This window comes from Leiobunum rupestre, chromosome 5 (genome assembly GCF_980474605.1).
Source record: "Leiobunum rupestre chromosome 5, qqLeiRupe1.1.hap1, whole genome shotgun sequence".
Taxonomy (NCBI): domain Eukaryota; kingdom Metazoa; phylum Arthropoda; class Arachnida; order Opiliones; family Sclerosomatidae; genus Leiobunum; species Leiobunum rupestre.
In genome coordinates this window covers 64,785,434-64,809,547 of record NC_143388.1, presented here as the reverse complement: position 1 = coordinate 64,809,547, position 24,114 = coordinate 64,785,434, and the positions used below count along the sequence as shown (strand labels likewise).

Below are 24,114 nucleotides of genomic sequence, written 5' to 3'. Positions count from 1 at the left end.
CTGTCCAGATCCGTTATTATTTCGTGGCTACTCGATAAGTATTATTTTATTTAATTTTACTCATTTTTGAGGACAACAGGATACATGCATAAAATAAATGCTTGGATTATACTATATAGATAAAATCAATAATCAGAGTTGTATTATCAAAAAATAAAGTTTTCATGTATCTGGTTTTACTCCAAAACTAAGATAATACAGACGATCTTAGTGGCGTTTGTTGAAATGAAATCCGACGTTCAGTAGGAAACGCGATTACAAAAATTTGTGTTTGGTAAATTTTCCAACAATTTTTTTCCAACTAAAAGCTTAGATATTTTTCTATTTTGCGTTAACTGTGGATTATTCTAAAAAAATCCTACCGGGCCCGTTTATCCTCCAGGCCCGTAGGCTTAAGCCTACTCAGCCTATTGGATAATCCACCACTGGTGCTGAGCTATTAGCTTATGGAAGGCTGGTCAATTTATGCACCTGACGCAATCGACCGGGACAAGAATTATATTATCAACTAATCAACAAACACCGCTCACAACTAAACGCTTTCAGTGGACAATAAGTGAAGCAGTGGTAGATATCGATTCTTCAATCATTCCGGCCGAGTGTTTTCGAAGGATGTTTTTTGAGCTAAAGACCAACTGACGAAGAAAGAAATACAATTGTAGACCAAAATAACCTAAATAAATATAAATCGTTGATAACCAGAAATTTTGGTTCACCAAATTTTATCGACGTAGATAGCACCATTGTAAAGAAGAAATGGCCATTACAGAAGTTAGTCGATTTGAACGTCCCGTTTAATCTATCAGTTTTTAAGAGATTGTTAGTACGGATTAAAAGGTTTTTTGAAGTGCGACCCCATTTTAGTTTTTAATAACGAAAACAGTGACCCTATGTTGCGGTAAGATTCGATAGGCATATGCAAATAACGTTCATGAGCTCTTAGCTTCTAAATGTGTCATAGATCAGTGGTTCCCAATTTTTTATTGCTATGAAACCCTAAATTATCCAGCTAATTCTGGCGGAACCCCAACTAAAATTTTTTACTTCTCTTAAAAGACTCTGACACAAACAAAGATGGCCGCGCTTCGAATTCTCGGAACCCTTGTGACCCTTCCGCGGAACCCCAGGGTTCCGCGGTACACCTTTTGGGAACCGCTGTAATAGATGATTAAATAGCTAGTCGAACAATAAGTTTTAACACATCAATGAAAATCAACCAATATTTGTGTTAAAATACACTTACTTTATACTGTTCAATTACATATAATATTTAAAAAATCTATCCATTAAAATCAACAATTTAAAAGCTTTCAATAATTTAGAACCAACGGTAACATTTTTAGCGAATGCTGATGGCCAGGATATGTCTCTGCGTTCTCTTCTCTTTACTTTTAGGGGGAAAACATTTCCAGATACGAATGGTTTCGTCGGCCGAGGCACTCACCAGCATTTGACCGCAATGGGAGAGTGTCAAGGACAAAACGCGCTCCAGGTGGCCTGAAAGAAAATACATTTTGGGTTGGTAAGACAAGGGTGGACAAATACTAGCTTATATCGCTAGGCGTAATTACCCCGCCCATTGTAAAATTTTAAGCTTTTAGACCAGTAAAAGTTTTCGAAATGTCAATTTTTCGGCTATTTCGGCTACAAATTTGCATTAATTTCCAGGAACGGAGGAAAGAAACTATTTGGTGCAGTACAAAAGTAAACCCCCAAAAATGTTGTATGAAATTGTAAAATTATAGACTTTTGTGCTTTCGGAATTTTATGAGGTTACAAAAACTTAATTATTCTCTAGATTGAAATATGAGGGGGTTCATTGCACCCATGCAACCTTTTTCTCCGCCCCTGATTAGATGAATTAATTTATTTTTGAGGTTTCAATTAAACAATATAGATTTTTTCTCAAGTTGCCTATAATTAGAACATTATTAGAATACTTATTTGACCACCTTGTATCGTTATTCGACAGAATATGTTTTAAACTTATACCTCATTTGAATATTTGGGAATTTGAAATTAATAAATTAACTACAAGAACCTTAAAATATTTCTTAGATGGGTGTTTACTTATCACTGACTAAGAACGAATCGATACAAGTGGAAACCTCCGATTTTGAAAGAAGAGCGTAACTTTTGAATGTAGCAAAAGGTACAAATTTCTAAAAATACTGCTACTTAACGACTGCTATTGCATAGACAAGCGTGAACTAATTTAGGCCCACTATAAATAGGCCTGTGCATTTAACACTTTGCTGGAATTGCAATAATTCGTTTCAAAGGTTTTATATTTGTTTAATTAATACAAAAATCTATGTTCATAACGCTTGATTAATGTATTTGAGACGAATATAAAATTATAAATAGATAATATAAAATTAAATTAATTAGTAGGCGGTAGCTTAGAAGAAAAACAGTCACTACCACCAAAGCTCAATGCATTGTTCTCAGTTGCCTCGATCTAGTAGATCCGTCGTTGCTTACACTGAATTCGCTCTTCCACCAACTAAATTCTAAATTTATAAAAAATACTTCAGCACAGTATACAGGGCCGGATTAACCAATAGGCCGACTAGGCCTGGGCCTAGGGCACCAAGTCTACAAGGGGCACCAAAATTGGCTTCTTCCTAGGGCCCCACAAGGTCATAATCCGGCCCTGACAGTATATAAGGTTAAACAATTACCTTGAGAAAAGTGTTTTGTAAAATAATAAAAACGACTACAACAACTTTGAGGTATTTAAAAGGCAAACCATGAATTTGTCCGAGAGGAGCCAGAGAGGGGTATTTCCAGAAAGCAATTTTGAAGTCTGGCGAGGCGTGGCAGGTAATGATTTCCTTGCGGTTCGCTGGCCAGGCGATGTCGCAAATCTGAGAGTGCGTGTCCTCCGCGTGGCTGCTTATGTCCTCGACGGAAGAGACAGGGTACCTCTCGATCACCCACATCCTGATTTTCTGGTCTTTAATCCCTCCTCCAGTTACCAAGACTTGACTATTCCAAGGACACCATGCTATCGCCTGAATCAATAAAAAAATTTGGTCTGAGCAGAAAGTATCTGAAAAACTACTCTACGTACGGACAGGAGACATGTCTCCTGGTACGGATAAACTTCCTACTCGAGCAACGCGATCGTTTTGAGTTTCTAACGGTTTGCTAAATTTTATTTCAACCTATCCTTTAAACCAAGTTTATTTATTGCACTAACAGAACTTTATAACACTACAAATTATCCATCAGATATTACTTTTTAACGCAGTGTTGCCCAACTGGGATTGACTTTCAAAAATGGTCATCTTGACCTTCAAGACGTTCTTCGAAAAATATAGTAAGACTAAATCGACCTTTAAACCGGTGATTTATATACTTGAGCTTAGGCACCATTGCTTTGTGGTATTTTTTTGTCGCTGCTTATAGTCGGTTGTATATTATTCACATTAAAACTAAGCGGTCTAAGCTGGAAAAATATAGACATTGCCATATAAAACTTTTAAGAGTTAGTAATATTTCAGCATGTTTCAACATTAGATAACGATAAATGCACCAAAATTTATCGGATGAAATTTACTTCCTTTTAGAATAGTTATTTAATTGAAATGTACAAATTTATATTCTTGATAGAATTTTTCTTTGTTTGCCACTGAATAAAAACAGACCCAGAAACTAAAAAGTTTTTAAGTATCTTGATAGGCTACCGAAAAATTCCGTTGAAGCATGAAATGTAATTATTATTACATAATAAAGGAGGCTCTTAACATTTGGAAGGGACCCTAAACAAATTAGACAATCCACCCCTTTTTATAGTATACCGTCCCAAAATAAATGAAATTAACTAACCTTAATGGCGGCAACATGAAAATCAGGAATTGTCAACAGGTGGTGCTGCAAACCTTCCCAGAGTTCGAAGGAGCCGTCACTGATTCCGATGGCGAGGTACTTTCCATTCGGTGACCAGGCTAAACCAGACACGATTTCATCGGTCACTTTCCTTTTTATCGTACTGCTCGATCCTTTCAACACATTAGTGTGGTGCACATTACCAAGGGCGTCTCCGCTTTAAATTGGAATAATGACGATGTTAGATAGTGTATGAATAATGGTTCATCTAGGACAATGGTGGGTAATAAGTCACGTGAGTGGTGCCCATTTTTAATCTGGTGAAACTATCCAGCAGCCGACAAAATTTAAATTATCGCAAATTAAAATATTTGCGAGATAGAGTAGAACTCTGGTTTAACGAATAAAAATTTTATACTTGACTACACCAAATGGCTTTAAAACTAATATAAATTCGCCCTTGGTCCAAAAAAATGTGGAGCGGTCAGCCATTGATTACATTGAAGTTGTCTCACGGGGGTTAAATTCAATTAACGAAATGATAAATAAACAAATATGCACAGGAGTGAGACAGTCTTCAATAGATCTAGGTTTCTATGAAATACGAAAGGTCACTTGTCATTTTTTTCTACGTTACTTAGCTCTTTAAGATAGAGAGCACGTGCTGCAGTAGCGAGCCCCTGGCCTTCAGGATCTAAAACCCGCTTGCAAGCACTTAACTTGCGCTCGTGACGCAGATAAAAACATTACATACTTCTAATTTTGGTTTCTAATTATCCTTAAAAAAATATTTCCCTATTAAATGAGTTTTTATTTCGGCAATAAACATTTTCACCTTACTGCTTTTACTTAGCAAACGTGTTAAGGGATATCAATTTGGAGCCTTCTTAAATGTTTCAAGGTAATAACATTTGTATGTTCATATTGTTTCTCTAGTTATGTTACTTACCTTCTGTTATTAGACATAGTTAAAATAATAATCTATGCTATATACTATTACATGAATGCATCTAGAGCCTTGGTGTAGCTTTGGGGGATTAATTTCCAAAAAAGGCTTACTTATGCTTTTTAGCAACATTTAAAGGGAGGCAGAAATCTATTTTTCGCCTTTACTTGATGAATTCTCGGTAACGATAGTTTCAAAGGTATCGTCAAAGTGCAGTGTAAAAAGAAAAATGTGTTATTTCGTTGCTTTAGACCAACCAAATAAAAACAGCAGACTCTTTATAAAACAGTCAATCCCACGTTTAATTAACCAATTCCCACTACCACCAAGCAGAAGTACCCCAAATAGATTGAAAAAATGTTAATAATTAACGGTGTATTACGGTTGGTGCAAAATTTATTAGCATGTTGAAAAAAACGTCTGAAGTACAAATTATTAGTACCAATGCAATGTGATTCTTGAAATGATATAGCTTAAGGGAATCAGACTTAAACCTCAGACTAATCATCCTCTAGGTTTGTCCAACAAGGTCTAAGCATCTAAACCCATTCCTAATAACATTTTAGTTGTGAATAGTAGCAGTACGTGCTCTAATTATACCAAAAATTTGAATTAATATAAAATATCAGACGAACCTCGACAAAATGTTCTTGTTCCAAGACGTTGAAGTGACGTACTCCATGTGCTTAGTCACTAATCCTTTGTATTTCTTGTCTTTGCCCCAGAGCTGAAAAGGATAAACCGGTATCTAAATAGCGTTCCCGTATACTGATAATTTTTCTCTGAGCATGCCTAAAATAAGATTCTATGTACCAGTTTCGAAATCAGATCTGGGTGACATTAGCTGAGTCACCAGGGAACGAAAGAGTTCCCTATAGGCAGTGGTGTAAAACATTTAATGGCCGACAATTATGTTATAACTCGTAAAGAAATTATACGGAAAATAACATCTTGAGATTTATATTCGTTGAAGCTGGATAATATTCACGTATGGTAACATTCCGCACGAAGTCAAGGCATGGCTCGATTTGAGAAATTCTTCATTTCTCTTAATAGAACGTTTAATTAATTATACCAGTTCCGTAAAGGTTATAAATTCAGACGCAGATCAATTCAGTACCACATTTAAAAAATGGATAACACCACAAGCGTGCAATGTATCTTTTACGAGCTAAGTATTCAGCATCCTTCACTGCTAAAGTTATTGAAACATAGATTCACAAGCTCCCGTTGGTGTTTTAAAACAATTTCGAAATAAAGTGAAAAATTCAGTGAAATTCAAAAACTTTTTGAGACATATCACGATTTTCTAAAAAATACTCCAAAGGAATGCCAAATTTCCTTTAATTACGTTGTAAAACAGAGTAATTGTTTCTGCCATTTTGTGGTGTACAAATCCTCGGTTTTGCCGGGTAATTGGAGTCTTTTGATAAGTTAGAACCCACGAAGATACATGTTTCATTTAAATAGCCTAAATCGATACTTGTATATAAAGATAATATAAACTTTTAACATTCGACGTAGTTTAACCCCCGTCCGTTCCTCCGGATACATTCGCAACATTGCGGTCCTTAAGCATTAGACATTCCAAGTGTTTACACATGTAATTCAAGAGGGATTTCCTAGGCTAGAAGCGTAACGAGATGACGTTTAGTACCTTGACGAGGCCATTGCGCATAGTGGTCACCAGGAGGCTTCCTTCTTTGTTCCATCGGACTCCGGACATTTCATTGTCTCCTTCGCACTCGAAGAGCAGATCGGTCTCTTGCGTTTCCGGGTTCCAAATGTAAACTCGGTTTTGCAAAGCCGCAGCTAAAAATCCACTGGATCCCCAGTCGATGGCATTCAAAACTGCAGGAAAGCATTGCATATATACCTTTATTATGAACCGATAGAAAACTTAGAAGCTCTGAAAAACTAAACATTCGCTTAAGAAATAATACAGTAATATCCAAATTTTAATCAGTTTAGCATAATATATCCCTTTTAACATGATAATTTGAAATATATGGTCCACCTAAAAAACGAAAGAGCCGGCGATCGTGCCAGCTTGTTTTTCCTCTTACCGGAAGAAAATTAAAAAGATTGCAACAGGAAAGGCTGGCGTAGCTTTTTCCGGGAATCACGAACCGGATATGGTGTTGTCAACCTAAATATATTCTTAGTAATGTGTGATACATGTACTTCCCCGATTTAAATTAAAACATTCACACAATTCTTCAATCAAAATTCGAGAGAGAGTGCTATCAATATTTTAAGTTTACATAGTAAATTTTTCATTTAACTGAACTTACAAAAGTTATTGGCAATTCCCGGAGCGTCTAATACGTTGTCAGCGGAAGTTGGCAGTCTTCGAAATTTCGATTCTCTTGGCGAATGGCTCGAAAGATTCAATTGTCCTTCATATGAAATTATATTTTTCGTTACTGTATTCATTGCATAGCGGCCCTAGTTATCTATACCGTGGTTTTCTTCCGCGCACTTCGGCGATGAGAAGCGGAGGACCTTGTTAAACGCCAACAAATCTTTGGACATGGGCGACCTGCGTAGCGCTTCCTCTGGGTTCCTGGACAGACCGGACCCCGAGGCTTCTCCGAACAGGTTGTGGCTGCTCAATTCGAAGTCGTTGTGTACGCGGCTCGGGATAAACCTGAAATGAAACGTCTCATACTTTATTTGGAAATGTCAGAGGTACCAATAATATTTCTCAGGAGAAAAACATTTAACCACGCTACACACCATATAGCGAAATATGAGAATATTATATTACGCAAGATTTAAAATCCGCAAACACATTTATTTTAGAGATATATAATTATTGGGGGAGGAAAATGGATTGTCCCCCTGTAGATATTTATGTGAATATGAGAATATTATACAGGGTGTTACGGATAAGAGTACCGGAACTTTCTATATGTATTCTATGGGTCTCTATGAGTAAAAAATGTCTAAAAAAACATGGGTCCTAAAGTGCTTCGTTTCAGAGATATGGGCTTCCAAAAAACTACCAAAAACCTGGACACAGCCTTAAATCTGGCAAACAATATTCTTCCTTGAACCAAATTGTTTTCATTAAACTATCAATTGTTTTTTATCCGTGAGGCGAGAAACTTTAATAACAAGTGGCAAAAGTTCATTCGGGGAGGATAATGGATTGTCCCCCTATAGATATTTTCGGCAGATTAATCTTTTCCCCCGGTTTTAACTGAAATATATTTGAAAAGACAACGAACTAATAATTTAGGCTCTTACACAGATAATTATGCAATATTTATTAAAATCTATTTAAACCCTCTTCGTTTTAACTTTAAAATCGAATGCATACAACTATTGTTTATCCTAAATTACACCAAATCATAGTTGTTGTCCAAACAATTACCGTTAGCGAGTAACAACAAAATCAAGTAACAAACCTATCCAATCCTTTGGCCGGTGATAGACTTAAGTACCTCAAAGAATTCGGCGATCGTCTCACATTTGGAGAGAATTGTCGGGGCAATCCGGCGCTTCTTGGTCTGTCCGTGTTTCGAGCTTTTAAGCCCGGTGTGAACATTTCAAGTGGAACAGAAGTGGCAGGTGGAGTGGCGCAATTCATGAAGATATTGGGAGTACTATTCCCGAGAATAGGCGCTGGGATAAAAGTAGAAAATCGTTAAAATATCTGAAGAAAATTTGTTCCTATTTTTATTTAACTTTACACACCAACTTTACGAGAGAATTCCATTTTCTGAGGAAAATAACCTTGGGGGTTGAACTTCCGGTCAAATGTTATCTTAAGACTAACGTTTACAAAATATTTATAACAGCGCGTGACGTGAGATATCAAACCAGCGACACCAAAAACCGAAAATGTGCAAGAGGAATTGAATCTTTAGCTTTGCAATGAGCATTGCTTAAGACACTAAGTCGGAATGATTTCAGGCCACAACTACAGGCACAAACCAAGGGAGCAGAATGCCCCAAAATTAAACAATACCTACCAAGAAGTAGCCAAATTTAAGTTAGAATTTTAAGATTCATTACGAGGGAATTGTTTTTATAAAAATAGCATTACATTTAAGCAATTTTATAAATGTTGATTTAAAGTGAGAGTTAAAAACCATGATGTAACGTCACTTCTATTTCTGGGAGATGACGACACAGTCTCGATAATTTGTACACTATTAGTTCTAGCAGAAGATTGTATTATAGATAATACGAAAGACGTATCCATTTCTCGATACTGATTTCTTTGGGCGCCAATTTTACGCCAACCTTGACATTAATCCCAACGATAGTTTGTTAAAGTTTAATTTCATGTACTTCACAGAAGAATTAATTTAACCAACAATATTACTAACTGTTAAGAGCGCCCTCAATGGAGATAATTGGGCGTTACAGCGACCAGTCACACAGACCGATTTCAAGAAACACGAGACGCTTGGAGATAGCATCTCTTGAGAAATTTTCGTGCGTGCGCAAGATGTAACGGACTATTTAGTTTCCATAGTTCCCTTATTTTATCCTTTCTGTTGTTTAACGCTATTTTTTATTGAACGATAGGGTGTCCACTAAAAACGATCCAGAGCTAATAATCGAAAAGCTATTTTTTCGAGGAATTCCATATTTTCGATCTCATAGCAAGTACCGGCCCGAGGCAAATTTTAGGATTGAGCGAGATCAGATTATGGCACCCCCCTTGCTTGCCCATAATATAAAAATATTTTTTCCTTTATTTTGCTTTACCACTGAGGTGCCCCCCGAAATTTTGCGCTAGGAGTGACAGCTCCGTTCGCGCTATGGTAGGGCTAGCCCTGCGCATAACACGCAGCAAGGGTCAATAGTTGGTTCAACACCCTCGAGTTTCGTAGCATGTCCACGAGGCCATACAATATCCATCTCGAGAACGGTTAAGCTTAGAGACTCAGTTCCCATTAGAAAGGTGTGCGCCATTGTAGTGTATGTCCGAGTGACTTAGAAACGATGTAAATTAGCCGATTGGAATCCCACAAAATAAACATCCAAAACAAGGTCATAAATAACAATTTCCAAGAGATCATGATTAGATGTTAATAATTTAGGAAGTGCTTGTGCTACGGCATCGATATATTTAGGACAAATTCTATCTTGTACGATATCTTGGGCTATAAAAATTCGGTTGACCTCGAAGCACGTCTTCAAGGTAATTCAAAATGTATATAAAAACCGCTAAGTTAAGGTCGGTTGCAATTAAAAAAATGTGCGCCATCACGTTTTAGGTCTAAATTGATTTTCACCAACCTAATTTGAGCTTAATTTAATTTAGTATTTATGTTGATAGTTGGTCATTGAACATGTTTATTTATCACCTTGTTTTTGGTGTTTATAATTTTGGTTTACTATCGGCCCATTAACATCGGTTCAGAGTCACTTAAACGTTAAATGCGATGGCGTACACCTTTCTAATTGTAACGGAGTCGCTAAGCTTAAAAATTCTCGATATTGATTAAAAATTACCTTGATGATATGTTTCTAGGTCATTGAGTTTTGTATCATCTAAAGACATGCTATGCGATCTGAAAATATCAAATTCCTTTTGGACTATTAGCTCCAAAACGTTTTTTACTGGATAACCGGTATAACATTAGGTCAAAAGTATATTTTTTATTAAAAATATTTATTTTGAGAAATGACAACCTTCACCTTAAGATTTGATAATTAACTAAAACATGTTTTCTTTGGCGTGTCCGATTTTTGACCATGCTTTAGGTATTTTATAATACCCTAATTTAAAGGGGCAACAACTAAATTCACAATTTTAGAAAAGGCTATTTTCGAGAATTAGATTTCAATTAATCTTTTTCTCATTTAAAACCAAATTGTTAAAACGTAGGACGAAACCATAAGGCAATTTAGAGTGCTTATCACTTAAAAGACCGGCGTCGTTACAACTCTAGGTATTAATTAAAACATTAGTAAAAAAGTCTAGTTACAACTAATTTAAAATACCTCGTGGCGCTTCTTGCTTTTCTGCAGGAGGGGGGGGGGGAATGGAAATTTCTTAAGAGGTTTTCATGAAGATTTTTAAACGTAGTTTATTTCGGCAAGTCTATTTTTTAGTTCTTCAAATTTGGAAAATTTAAATGCAATTTCATACTAGTGACACTTGCTCTTAAAAATCCTAGTTTCATTTCCTTTAGCCGTTATAACGCGACTTTACCTAAGGAACTCGTCTATTTAAACAAATGTTCTTAAAAATTAAAATTATCACGAAAAATAATAACCAAATAACTTCCAAGTAAATAGGAGTGGATTAATTTATTCCTTAAATCTAAAGTGACTTAACCTTTCATAGACATTCTTAGGGTTTCACCTAACAACGTATGGCATTTCACTTACAGAAGAATCTCCTGATGCCACCACACATAAATAACGCTATAGTTACGAACTCAATAAAAATAAATCTTACCGGTGGTTTTAATTCGCAACCCGAGAATATTCCTGTTCACCATGGCCATAATTCCAAAATACAAACGTATCACGGTAAGTTCCCAGCTTAATACTACTTAAGAAGAAGATTGAGGTTCACCAAAACGCGATTAAGCACTGAAAGTACCCGCTCAAGTGTTTCTGCGGTATCCGAGAGAGTCCGCTATGCAGAGTATACACCAAATAAATAACTACGGTTCAAATTCCTGTGGTAGATGGTTTTTTTTAATCTCAGCGCCTTTGGTCTAAATTTTCATTGCACAGAGTAAATAATGATAAAGTAGCGACACAGTATGTGGTTACCCACCCACTAACAATTGGAAGAGCAAAAAATTAATTTCGCTTTAACGTCGCAAATTCAGATGTGTGGCTTTCCGATATACCTAAATATTTCGTTAAAAAGTACATCAGATTGTTGTATTTATATACCCCGTGCACCGCCAAAGCATTACAGGGGTTACTCATCATCTGTCCCGGCCGAGCCGTCGACCTGTATACAAAGATAGGAAATGCTTCCTAAAACATATACACACAACGGTATACACCCGTATACCTGTATCTCCTACTTACGACTCACTCGTGAGTTCGTCAAAATTCACAACGATATAACGCATTACGCGTTCAAGATCGTTGATCGTTTCGTTATCCAGATTGTGGAGTCCATTCTCGCGGATTGGTCTCCTTAACAAATGGTTCGTTCTAGGACAATTACGAACATAGTGCTCTGAGTCTGCTTCCAGAGCACCGCATATGCATTTGGGCGATGCAATATGACCCAAGTTGAACAGGTAGAGTGGGAACTTACCGTGTCCACTTAGGATTTGCGTCAAATAGTAATTCGTGTTGAAGCTACCATTGACCTTAGGAAAGTACCTCTTAAAAAGTACAAATGACAAAATCTTTTTTGAACTATCATAATAATATAATACCTTCAGACGTATTCTGCATGGCCCCTGTTGGCAAGAGGGGAACCGCCATCTTGCTTAAGAAGCTCCGGTTGGCTGAAATACACTGGTAACACTTATCTCTCCCCCCCCCCCTTCAAGCCTTCTTGCTTTGGCCCTTCAATTGGCTTATCACAACATTTCATGCCGCAAATATTATAATAAAATAATAAGCAGCTAGGTTAATGTCCCAGGCACCACCTTAGGCCTAAGTTATCCAGCGACTTTCATGGCCTGGACAAAGCAATAACTTAGCAGTCTCTTTATTTTCAGTTCCCAGCTTAGTGGCCTGCCATCTATTTGTGACCTTTAAAAATAAATATCATTTTATTCGACATCTATTTGTTATTTAAAAAAATAATTAACAAGTTAATTAGTTATAAATATCTATTTTTGTTAGAATTATTTATAATATTAACTATGTAAAAATTAATTAAGTATTACTCTTTTAATTATGTAGAATTAACATGCAAAAATGGTGCTCCCATTTTCAATTTGCCATTTATTTAATACAATTAAATCGTTGTAATATAATTGTTTAAAAAAACAAACACTATTACAACACACAAAATCAATTTTTAGTATGTGGTGACCATTTATGGTATAATTTTGTCTATTTAAAACCATGTTAACAAAGTCTTCTTTGGTAGGTATTGATTATTTCAGATGAAAAAACCAATATTCTGGTATCAAAGATGGAAGAACAACACTTTTCAGAACTTCAACAACATAAAGTGCATTACATAACTTAATGTTCTAATTTATTCAAAACGCTCGCATCAGCTCTATAAAAATTATTTTACATATATTATCAAAGTGCTCTGAGCACCCAGCAGCACAAATTATGGATGGAACTGACGGACGCAGTCAACGTCAATGGCTCTCAAGACCGAGATCCCTCTGACACCGCCAGAAGTGGAATGCGTTAATAAATACTTCAATAAATACGAAAATAAGATGAACTGGTGCAGGTTTGGCATTTGATATGTTAGAACTTACCCCATTGTAAGAGACGATAAAAGCTTTAATTTCAGAGGTGTCATATGTCGGAATACCAAGTGGTATGGACACTGTATGTCATGCACAAGCTTCTGGAAGTACAGAGAAAACAATCATAGTGGTCACATTCCTTATTAAAATAATACCGCGTATTACGTTCCAAATATTAACGCTACTATAGTATAATTTAAATACAATGGTTAAAGTTAAATAAAATGGTTGACTAACAATAATTGAAAATGAGCGAAAGTTAAAAACCATTGCACGACATACAAATTAAATACAGCCCAAACATTAACATGCAAAAATAAGCAGAGCCAAAGTTAATAAATACAGGCAAAACTGTATAAAGCACTATTTATTACCAATTTAAATGATTTTTAAAGAATGCTCCTAAGACCTTCCAGTTTATGTTACTGATAAATAATTACCAATAAATTGAAATATTCGTATTAACATTGGCTATTATACATTTCTAGCGATGGCTATTCAACTTAAAAATCTACCGAGGATAGCAATCCCTTTCAGATGCTATTCGATGCTATGGCGCTTGACATCACAAGTGAAATTTCTATTTCACTATCAATTTAGACTTGTTGTTTATAGTTACACGAAGGTTTTTATAGGTTTCGATGATGATCGACAGGGTGAAAGCGCTCAAAGCTCTGCACATAGCATCCAAGAGCAGGGCGAAGCCACTGCTTCCCCAATTGTAGTTGTTCCGAGTCAGAAGTGGTACCCAGAACATCTGCTGGTAAAATTTATAACTTGAGTATGAATAATATTTCTAAAATAAAGGCAATACCTGGGAGGTGGTTATATATTACGAGGATGATTTGAGAACGCTTTTGTCAAATCACTTTCTGGCTGCTTGGCCGTCATCACTCGTAGGAAGGGAAACTTCCACTTCAAGCTTAACCCTATCCCTTCTTATAGTTCCGTCTTCAAGGAAACGTTCTCTCCCGTTTAAGGAAAGAATCGGTTATGCTCTGGACGGTTTAGCAAACTGAGGTAAAAAGCTTGCTTTTGAAATTGTAGAGTAAAAGGAAACTCAGGGATACATAAGGGACACTCACTCGAGTGGCTGATACCTCAGAGAAGACTGCTTAAGCTTTTGACAGTTGTATATGGTTCGCTGATGCCCTTGAGAGGCTGGTGGCTTGCGAATAACGAATGACTGAAGCGATATGCAAGCTATTGCTAGCACTCGCTGCTGGTCATTTGCAGCTACATAATGTGGAAGATTAGTCGTCTATTCAATTTTTTTGGTAATGATGCCCGGGGATTTAGACGCGAACCCAATTTCAGTTAAATTATAGCAAAGGCACTCAATGAAACTATAATCGCAGTTCCTTTAAAAGTTTTACCACTATACAACAACTCTTTTTACCTGTACCCGTGTGGAAAAATTACTATAGTGAAAAAAAAAACGGGCATCTCACCACCCAAATCGTGAATGTTAAAAGTCAAGGTACCTATATATAAACAGGGGACGACTTGACCGCTTCACGGACTCGTCGCCTGGTTATAATAATGCAAAGGCGTTTATATAACGTTTATTGATATACGAGCTGTCGTTTAGTCAAGTGGCTCTATGTGCTTTGTTGATGGTAAGGTTTTTGCTTCTTGTTAATACATTTGGTGTGGATATTTGAATATCTACGATTCCTTATGCAGTCATTGATTTCCTGGGTGTGCGAGTCATTATATGATATTGGAAATTGGACGGCATTTCTCTTTTTCAGACGGTATGTGTCACAACGTCAACTGGAAGTCTACTAGTCGTCCACTACCAGATGTCGAATATAGCTATTCTACGGTATCTTCATCAAGGGCGAGTGTTGAAATAAAATGAGCGTTAAAGATGCGGCAACTATTTCGTAAGCGAGAAAAAAACAAATACCCTCTGTAGATATTTATTCCATTAAAATTTGCTTCGCATTATATTCAACTGTAAAACAGGGTTAAATTCAATTGTGCATTTTTTTAGTACGTTTAACGCACTGTTGTAACTACTTAATTTATAATATTCTGAATAAATTATAATCGGTTGTTTCGTCTCAATTATTTTAATTATAATTAAAATTTTATACCGGGCGGGATAGAACCGGGATTACGGTTTTAATAAATAACTCTGAATTGTGGAGATGTATGTAAATTATGGCAAAAATAAGATACTATCGAGACATGAACATAGATCAGTTTGTAGAATCTCTAAGAAACTCACTGGACAAGTTTGAAGTGGAAAATACTCACCATGGCTGACAAATGCAATCAAACACCTGATGCACACACGGGATGATTTAAAAAGAAAATGCCATAGGAATCCAGGAATTTATGAGCAATACAAATCACTACGCAACCGAATAAAGAATTTGATAGAACAGGGAAAAAATAGTTACTTCAAAAAGCAACTAAAGAATACAGGAAGTACCACAAAAATCTGGAAAGTACTCAAACCTTATCTCAAACCAAGAATATCCCAAGTAACCTCACTGCAAATCAACAACACTATATAAGAAAGAGTGAAAAACAACGAAAGTTAAAATGTGCACAAAATTTTTTGTATTTAAAATTTAAAATATTCGACCCGAAACTAGTCGGGTCGAATATTTTAAATTTTAAATAAAAAATGTTTTGTGCACATTTTAACTTTCGTTGTTTTTCACTCTTTCTTATTTTAACTTGCACAAGTAGCTAGAATTTTTAAATTAACAACACTATAGTTAACAATCCTAAGGATATAGCAATGCACTTTAATGAACATTTCATAAATAATCATGCAACTAACCCTCAAACTTCTAATATTAATCAATTAATCCTAACTGCGAATAATAACAATACATTCTCGTTTAAAGACGTCAGTGAAGATACAGTATTTAAAATGCTCAAAAATCTACCATCAAGTAAAGCCACAGGCACAGATGGGCTTCCAGTTTCACTAAGTAAAGGCATAGCAATCATAATTGCCCCAGCACTGACTAGTATTATAAACCACTCACTCCAAACTGGACTTTTTCCATCAAGATGGAAAGAGGCCAAAGTTATACCAATATTTAAAGCAGGTGACCATAACAATCCAAGCAACTTTAGAGGAATCTCGATCCTTCAGTCACTATCCAAAACCCTAGAGAGAAGCGCCTATGAGCAACTCATGGATTACGGTATTGTGAATAACATGTTCTATAAAATGAAATCTGGGTTCCTACCGGAACATTCAACGCAATCAAGCATACTAAATCTACACGATAGGATAATACAATTCCTGGAGACAGGAAAATATGTCGCGGCTGCTTTTTTAGACATGTCTAAACGGCAACAAAGATTGACAATGCAAGATATTGTCAATAAAATGGGTATATTTAGAAACTCTAACTTCAAATGTATAACTTACAATCAGATATAGCTCAGTTACATTTTTTAAATAGACGCAAGGACTGAGAACCCACTTCCAAATCCGCCCAGGCCAGCGCTAAATGAAAAACCCAAAAGTGTTTTATGCATTGTTAACGTTGCTCTTTTCCTACATTCTCTGAAACATAGATTGACATTAATTTGCAAAGAGGTAATAATTTAGTATACCTGTTAAAGGTGACAAAAGAAGCTATAAAAAACATCATACCTGGGTTCTCCGAACCTGTTGCTACTAGCGGTGCCGAAACATTAGACCACGTTGCTCTGTTTGTAGTTAATAATCAAGAACGATTGGATTTGCTTTAGGAAATTATTCTAAACGAAATGCGCAATTTTCTATCGCTTTTTCCAGTCATTTAGACAATACCAAAAAAATTTTGGTGGCCATACACAACTCTTTTGTTCGGGCTGAGAAGGAAATTGAAAAATATTTCAGTGATCTCACCTTTATAAACGAATAATTAATAACCCTGAAACATAATTACATTTACCAGCAGTATGTCTACTACTTTGAAATAAATTTAATGAATATTACTTATTACCTTTTCTCTAGCTTTCAATGAAACTTATTTCTTTATTATTGTCAGCTGACCCATCGGCCAATGGCGCTGTCTCCATCTTGGTGCTTGTTCTTTCACCAGTTTGGCGGTAGATTTTAATTTTATTTGAATATTTTTCAAATGTGGTTATCACCTTCCGGTAATTTTTACCCATAAATGTAGTTTGGGGCTCACTAAACATTTCATTAAGTATATTTGGGAGTTCTATTATCATTGGGTATCAGGTCCAAAGGGAGATGTGTCCGCCTTTCTCTTTAAATGATAGCTACAATAATTTTTAACTCTCGGAGGGAACAAAGCGCCCTCTTTTGTCATTGGGTGTATTATAATTTTATTTTGCGAATTGTGAGTATACGTTAATAATCTTCGACGTTTGGGATGGACCAAGTGCTGAGGGTTACGGTTAACGTCTCATCGTCTTAATGGCAGGGTTTCCACAAAAAGTTCACGAAATCCACTTTTTATCAATTTGCGATAATATCGGGCGGGAATAGTTGATTTTATAAAATGTCTTTACGCTTGCCCAACTTGTTGAAATGTTGCCCTGGAATAGTTCAGCCAATGCCTAAGAATGAGTTCATAAACTCTTTAGTGGGAGAGAAAACGGATCCACAGCTGAAGCGGGGAGGCAACATTTCAACAAGATGGCCAAGGTTATTTTATAAAAAGAACTATTGAACCCGAGCCCTCCTGCATGACAGGCGAGTGTTCTAGATTATTTACGTATGAAATTTTAAAGTACAAATCTTGTTTAAGCGCAGTCAGCAGAGAAATGATGGTTAAAGGGTAGAACCCGTGGGTGGTCCATTTAGTTAGTTTTTTGTCATTTGTTTACGGGTTTTCTTATCGACTTAGATATAATTGTATTAATGTGGTGGCGTTGGTTTAACGTTTATTGATATACGAGCTGTCGTTTAGTCAAGTGGCTTTCTGTGCTTTGTTAATGGTAAGGTTTTTGGTTCTTGTTAATACATTTGGTATGGATATTTAGATATCTACGATTCCTAATGCAGTCATTGATTTCCTGGGTGTGCGAGTCATTATATGATTTTGGAAATTGGACGGCATTGGTCTTTTTACGCGGTATGTGTCACAACGTCAACAGAAAGTCAACGAGTCGTCCACTACCAGATTCCGAATTTAGCTAATCTACGGTATCTTCATCAAGGGCAAGTGGTGAAATAACATGAGGATTGAACCGGGATTAGGTTTTTAGTCAATAACTCTTAATTGCAGAGATATATCTTTAAGGATCATCTCGAGAAATTAACACCACTAGGGACGATTCTTCCGAGGAGAGGTATATTTTGGCTTGCCAACTTGTTATTATTATAAGGTGTAATACAAAAAAATAATTTGACTGATGTTGTGAATGAATCGACAAACACTCAACTTGACAGTTTTGTGTCGATAATAATTATCCGTCTTTCCAAAAAAATACCGCACATGATTATGAGGATCTATAATAAGATTATTTTATAATAAAATTGCTCCCAAAGTGATATTTGAGATATATCAAAACGAAAAGATCGTTCCTTCTTCTTTTCGTTTTAATATTAAATAAAAATAATGATACACGAATTCTTACCTGCGTAGCAGAATCTAATAGGCGCCCTTCAATTTGGGCCTTGGCTATTCCCATTTGTAATCAATAAAAGCGGTTTCAGGTAAATGTTTGATTGGTAGTGCCAGAAATTATTTTTTAATAATACATTCATAGGAATGGGTCACTCACGATCCATTATTTTCAGGGGGACATCTGTTTCGATATGATTTTGACCTTGATTTATCACGTTCGTTCGAAGAAACGCTGTCGCCATTTTTTCATTATTTTCGCCTCCGAATGCGTTTACGAGACCTCCTGAGATCTCGTACAGCTTTTGTAAAAATAGTAGACTTTTTGTCTCGTTAAAATGTCTCTGGAACGCGTTTTTCAAAAAGTCTCGTTATTCTACTAGAAACGCCCCCTTTCTCGTTATTTAACGAGACTTTTTCGTCTCTGGTTAAACGAGAGCCACGTAGCCCCAAATGCGAGAAGCTCATATACTGGTAGATTTTCGTCTGCTTAGCAATCATTTTATGTTTTATAATGACAAATATATTGCTTAGCCGACAAATATAAATGATTTGATGAGCTCCTAATAATGTACGCTACGTTGCTGTAAACTAAAGAGGATAATTCCATATATTGGGGAAAATATTTCGTGTAAAATCACATAGAAAAATTAACGTTTTTTGTCCATTGCGAAGTTCTTGGTTAAATGTAATTTAAATAAGAAAGCTTTGTTCTTTTAATCGTAGAAGTGGATGTTGTTTTGAATAACTATCGTATAAATAGATACGTCACTGAGTAAGTTTAATTTTATTTTTTTTTAAATAAACAAGTAATTTCTTTGCTTATTGGTTTTCTCTCTTCCTTTGCTTTGCGCCAAAAATTGAACGCCACCATTTAAAACAATTTTTTTTAAATACCTTCCTGTACAGTGACTGTAAATTAAGCACACGTCAAGCCAAGACTGAGCTGTGGCTCACACCTTATATCTAGATGGCGCTGTCGGATCTTTAATGTCCAGGGCACAGTACTATACATTGTTTAAAAATCGCAACGTATTTCACGGATTACGCAAAACCTCATCATAAGGAGGTGCACTATGTTTGCGGTACACTGGGCTACAAATCTGATACACATAAGGTTTAAGAATTGCTAAAAATATTTTTCAGAGATACATCAATTTCTATATGAAAAAAAATAAGTAACATGTGTTAAATATTGTAATGAAATCACAAATAGTGACTTGAAAGCATAACATTACGCCGTACCTTTGGCTATGGCCGCCATGCTGGTAACCTTTTTTTGGATGGGTGACGTATTATATACGTCATGCTGCCAAGTCCCTACAGCGTCTACTTCAAGTAGCAAACGAGTTTTTTTTATTACTTTTATACTTAGGAGAATGATTATACTAAAGTGATCTTTCAGAGGAGGGAGGGCTAGTGAAAACGTCCGTTGCTTGTATACATTCCAATCGCGTCGTAAGACGTTAATTTAGGGAACCAAAGGGAAAAGAGCTCCCTCTTTGAGCAAGAGGGATAATTAGGAGCAGCGCAAAAAATCGTCATTTTCCCGAGGAAGAAATAAATACATTGTTGGTATAGAAATTATAACTCTACCTGATTGGAATCAGTGATGATCCAATCTGTAGGGCATGTAAGGCTGATGAGGAAACCGCCTCTCATGTGCTTAGTAGGTGCGATTACTACGCGGCCCAAAGAGTCGACCATCTTGGTATGCATCAGCTGGAAACTTCTGATTTCTATAATTTCTCCGTTTTGTGTCGGATATCGGGCTCTTTAAGTCTTAAGGTTCGATGTTGCACAATTGACCTCTGGTCGAGTGCGCGAATGGGCATGTTCCATAGCCCTTCACCCCTTTCACTAATAATAATAATAATTATAACTCTCTTACTGGTTTTTCGGTGTATACCGCTTTTGTTCCGGTCAAGTTGCTTTTCGTGTGAAGGCCTACCAACAAACTATAATTTCGGTAAAAACCACTGATATCTTTAAAACTCGGTTCAACTACATTTCCTTTTTAAACCGGGCATTTTTGTTTTACTTTGCCTAAAGTTTCAATTAATATGTGAATTTAATATGTTTTAGACTCAAATACCGGTGGAGTTCCCCTTGGAGCAGCCTGTGCTTGCTCGAAACACGCCAGTGTATTGTAAGTTAAAAGGATTACAGTTTTATCTTACTTATGAAAGGATGAAATTAATCAGAAGCTCCTTTTATTAGTCACTGGCTTGTTTTCACTTTTGTTCGTACAGGTCTAGTATTTCCCCAAACTATCACTTCACTGGAGCGCCCTTCCTTAAAAAATCACAGAAATAAAAACCTAGACTATTTTAGTTTTAACTCTACCAACGGGTAAAATTCAACACAATTTATTTCATTCAATTTAAAATTTTGGGTTATGATGTTTATCAGCTTGAATTTGCTGTTTATCCCGAAGGTCCATATTCTTTGGCGACATCAACCACACAGATCTGTAAATGGAAGAAAACTTTACTGGCGTTGGCCAATACGTAACCTTTTTCCTTAAATTTTAGTTCTTATGATGAAATATAGTGTATATTCGCCTAACGTCAAATTTCCCTACCTCATTAAATCGGTTCGGAAGTATATAAATTACTAGTGCTTATCTCATTAAAGTTAATATTATCATGTATGAATTTAAATGGTCATCTTAAATTTTTTTACATCGAGACTTTAAAATTCTCGGTTATTAAATCTGGTCGATTCGAAACAAAACTCCAGAATTAGACTCGAATTTAAATTTGAAATTTTGTAAAAATCATTTAAATAAATTGCGATATTGGGACATCTTTGTTGTTTTTAGATTATATATTTTTTTTAATTCAAGCAAGAAAAACTGCTCCTTTTTAAAAATGACCCTCCAAAGTCGAAATAATTTTTACATTGAAGTAGACCAAACTTACTAAAGCCATTTTCCCGTTTTCGCTGTCCAGTACCTAAATGAAAAAAATCATCAAAATTTCTACGATACGATTTCTTTAGAGGTTTTAAATGTACGGCCCTCCAACATCAAGTCACGTAAATGTTTAAAGTGTATTATTTTTATTTAGTATACAAATATGTTTTTCCACTGAACTTATACAGAAATAATTTGATGAGAGTCAATATTTATCAAATATGCTTCTTTCGTGTACCATTATATAAATAAGAATATATGAAAAGGTACTCACTGGTTTCAGCAGTAAACAAGTCTAAAAAATGAAAACAAATTATATGGTTCTTTAAATAATATGGTATCTTTATGTTAATAATTAATTTTTTTTAATAATATCGAAAGTTTTTTAAGATAGTCTGAGGTTTGCGATTGAGAGATTTAGGAGTTACGAGGTTTTATGACTCAAGGTAAAGGCAAATCTGTTTCATTTTAATCAAAAAATGACGTCATTCTATATTTCTGGTTATCATTTTATTCAAAAAAGGTGGGACTTCGTTTGAAGCATCAACCCTTGGATCGAAATTATTTTCATTATTAAAATTGAATTGAATTAAGTGTACTTAAGCAGCTTCTATTTTCTTTAAATAACAATCAGCTAAGCTAATACCCAAGGAACCACGCAGGCCTAAGGCAACTAGTGGCCGGGTTTAATTGCGTAGGAGAGTGGTGGTAAGCCCTTCGTGCCACGCGAGCCAACAGCTCACTGCCCTTGATTTGGGGAACAAAAAAATGAAGAGCTTGGGAGAAAACGCCTCTAGCCAAGAGGGAGATAATTAACAAAATCAACGCAGGAGCAGTTCTAAGATTTACCCAGTGGCACATGCTTGGATTGAACGCGACTCCTCTTGCTGAGAGGCGATAGTTGCTTGTCGCTTCGCCACCTTCATTCCAACAGTCCCTCGTGAAGCCCATTTAAATCCATTTAAGATGTTTCGAGGTCGTGGCGAGCTCAGTGGCGTAGCTGGAGCTAGGGGTGTTAGCAGACGATTGGTCTATTTTTGTTAGTTAATTATTTTAAATTCATTGAAAAAACATACAAGGTAGAAAAATTCCTTTATGACCCATGGAAATCTGAAGGGAACCGAAGATCTAAAAGCGTAAAATGGGAACCAGGAGCTTTTTAAAGAAATTTCCATCTCGTAAAACTAGCTCTGAGAGGCTCCAAAAATCGGTTTTAGAGTGAGGCCAATAGCAGTAAATGTAGCTTTATTTGTGTAAATTACTTCGACGGGTTTTAAGGGTCAAGCCCTGCTTAAAGAGATCATATACCCCTGTTTATTATTTTAGTTGCCAATGTGTTCAACACAGTTTAAAATTAGCTCACATTGTCTTGTGCACAAGCGTATGTCAAATTTTTATAATAAAAACTCGACACCAACTTAAGCAAATAAAAGCTCTGTTTTAAGTACTGGTAGGAATGGAAATCGAATCGTGTTAAAACCTCGTACGTCCTTAAGTTATTTAAATTAATCTTAAAAGCCTGAATTTGGGTTAACGGTTCATTTATGGGTAATTGTTCTAAATTATGATAATTACCTTTGACTTCAAATCTGCATCCTAAAAAAAGACAATTGTAATTTTCAAATTAATGTTGCCCTTTTCAGAAGATTAAGATGGTTTTAATTATAAGTCAGGGAATGTACGGACTTATTATACTAATTTAGAGATTGTATTAATTAAATCCATTAAATATCACGCATTAATTTGTGGGTAAATAATGTTTAACACGCTAGACCTCATTGAGTATTTTCGTCTTTTTTCCGTCTTTATAAAATACGTATGCGGAAAGAGGTTCTTGAGTCTTAAATCTAAAGCGCTTGACAATGTCGTTAATGATAAACATTTTGAGATATAATTAATATTTCTATATTTTAATGAGAAAGCTAATGACATTTTCCACAGTGATTGAACATTGACATTTTAAACATGCAGACTGCTCGCGTTTCTACTGTTAGTTCCTAAAAACCTAAGATTACAACTTTCACATTGCATGTGGATAAAAATCAAACATTTAGGATTTTATGGCTATTTGTGTTTCTAAATTTTATCTGAAAGTATTTAACCATGTATGATTATTTCCACATGCACTTTTGACTAGCGATAGACATTTTAAAAAATCTAGACATAATTTTTTAAAGTTATTTCCAAAATAAATGTATGGACAAACTAAAGTAATTACTTTATTTAAGTAATGAAGTATTAAATGGCTGAGAATAATTGACTGAGGATATGACACTGGAGATTTATTTGTCCAATATATTACGAACAAACCACTTTGATCGTTCTTTTATTCAAAATTAGGATTTTTTCCACCTGACGGCAAATAAAAATGAAATAAAGTCCTTTACCTTTTTCTTTTCTTTCAAATATGCATCTCCGATATCAAATATTTCTTTAGTATTACCATAAGCCTAAAAATTTTAAATTATTTAGTTTATT

At 35.6% G+C, this 24,114-nt stretch overlaps 1 protein-coding gene across 2 annotated transcripts; it reads right to left on the bottom strand.

Moving 5' to 3' along the window:
- Window positions 1-1,222: 1,222 nt before the first annotated feature.
- LOC149945602 (cell division cycle protein 20 homolog) lies at window positions 1,223-11,343 on the bottom strand. 2 transcript variants are annotated; one of them, XM_090175707.1, is made up of 9 exons: window positions 11,208-11,343; window positions 8,194-8,410; window positions 7,243-7,430; window positions 7,075-7,179; window positions 6,438-6,631; window positions 5,416-5,507; window positions 3,835-4,051; window positions 2,753-3,017; window positions 1,223-1,497 (listed from the first exon to the last, which is right to left on the bottom strand). In XM_090175707.1, exons 1-9 carry the CDS (start codon window positions 11,254-11,256, stop codon window positions 1,340-1,342), a joined length of 1,485 nt encoding a protein of 494 aa, XP_090031833.1. In that variant the 5' UTR covers window positions 11,257-11,343; the 3' UTR covers window positions 1,223-1,339. The 2 variants fall into 2 exon arrangements, with proteins under 2 accessions (XP_090031833.1, XP_090031834.1); XM_090175708.1 differs by having other exon boundaries at window positions 8,230-8,410.
- Window positions 11,344-24,114: the final 12,771 nt, after the last annotated feature.

Excerpts from the sequence above, each read along its gene's own strand:
- LOC149945602 (XM_090175707.1), bottom strand. The coding sequence starts at position 11,256 with ATGGCCATGGTGAACAGGAATATTCTCGGGTTGCGAATTAAAACCACC. Across the intron at positions 3,018-3,834 it reads TTCATGTTGCCGCCATTAAG|GCGATAGCATGGTGTCCTTG; the intron begins GTTAGTTAATTT and ends TTATTGATTCAG. Across the intron at positions 1,498-2,752 it reads TCCTCTCGGACAAATTCATG|GCCACCTGGAGCGCGTTTTG; the intron begins GTTTGCCTTTTA and ends ATTTTCTTTCAG.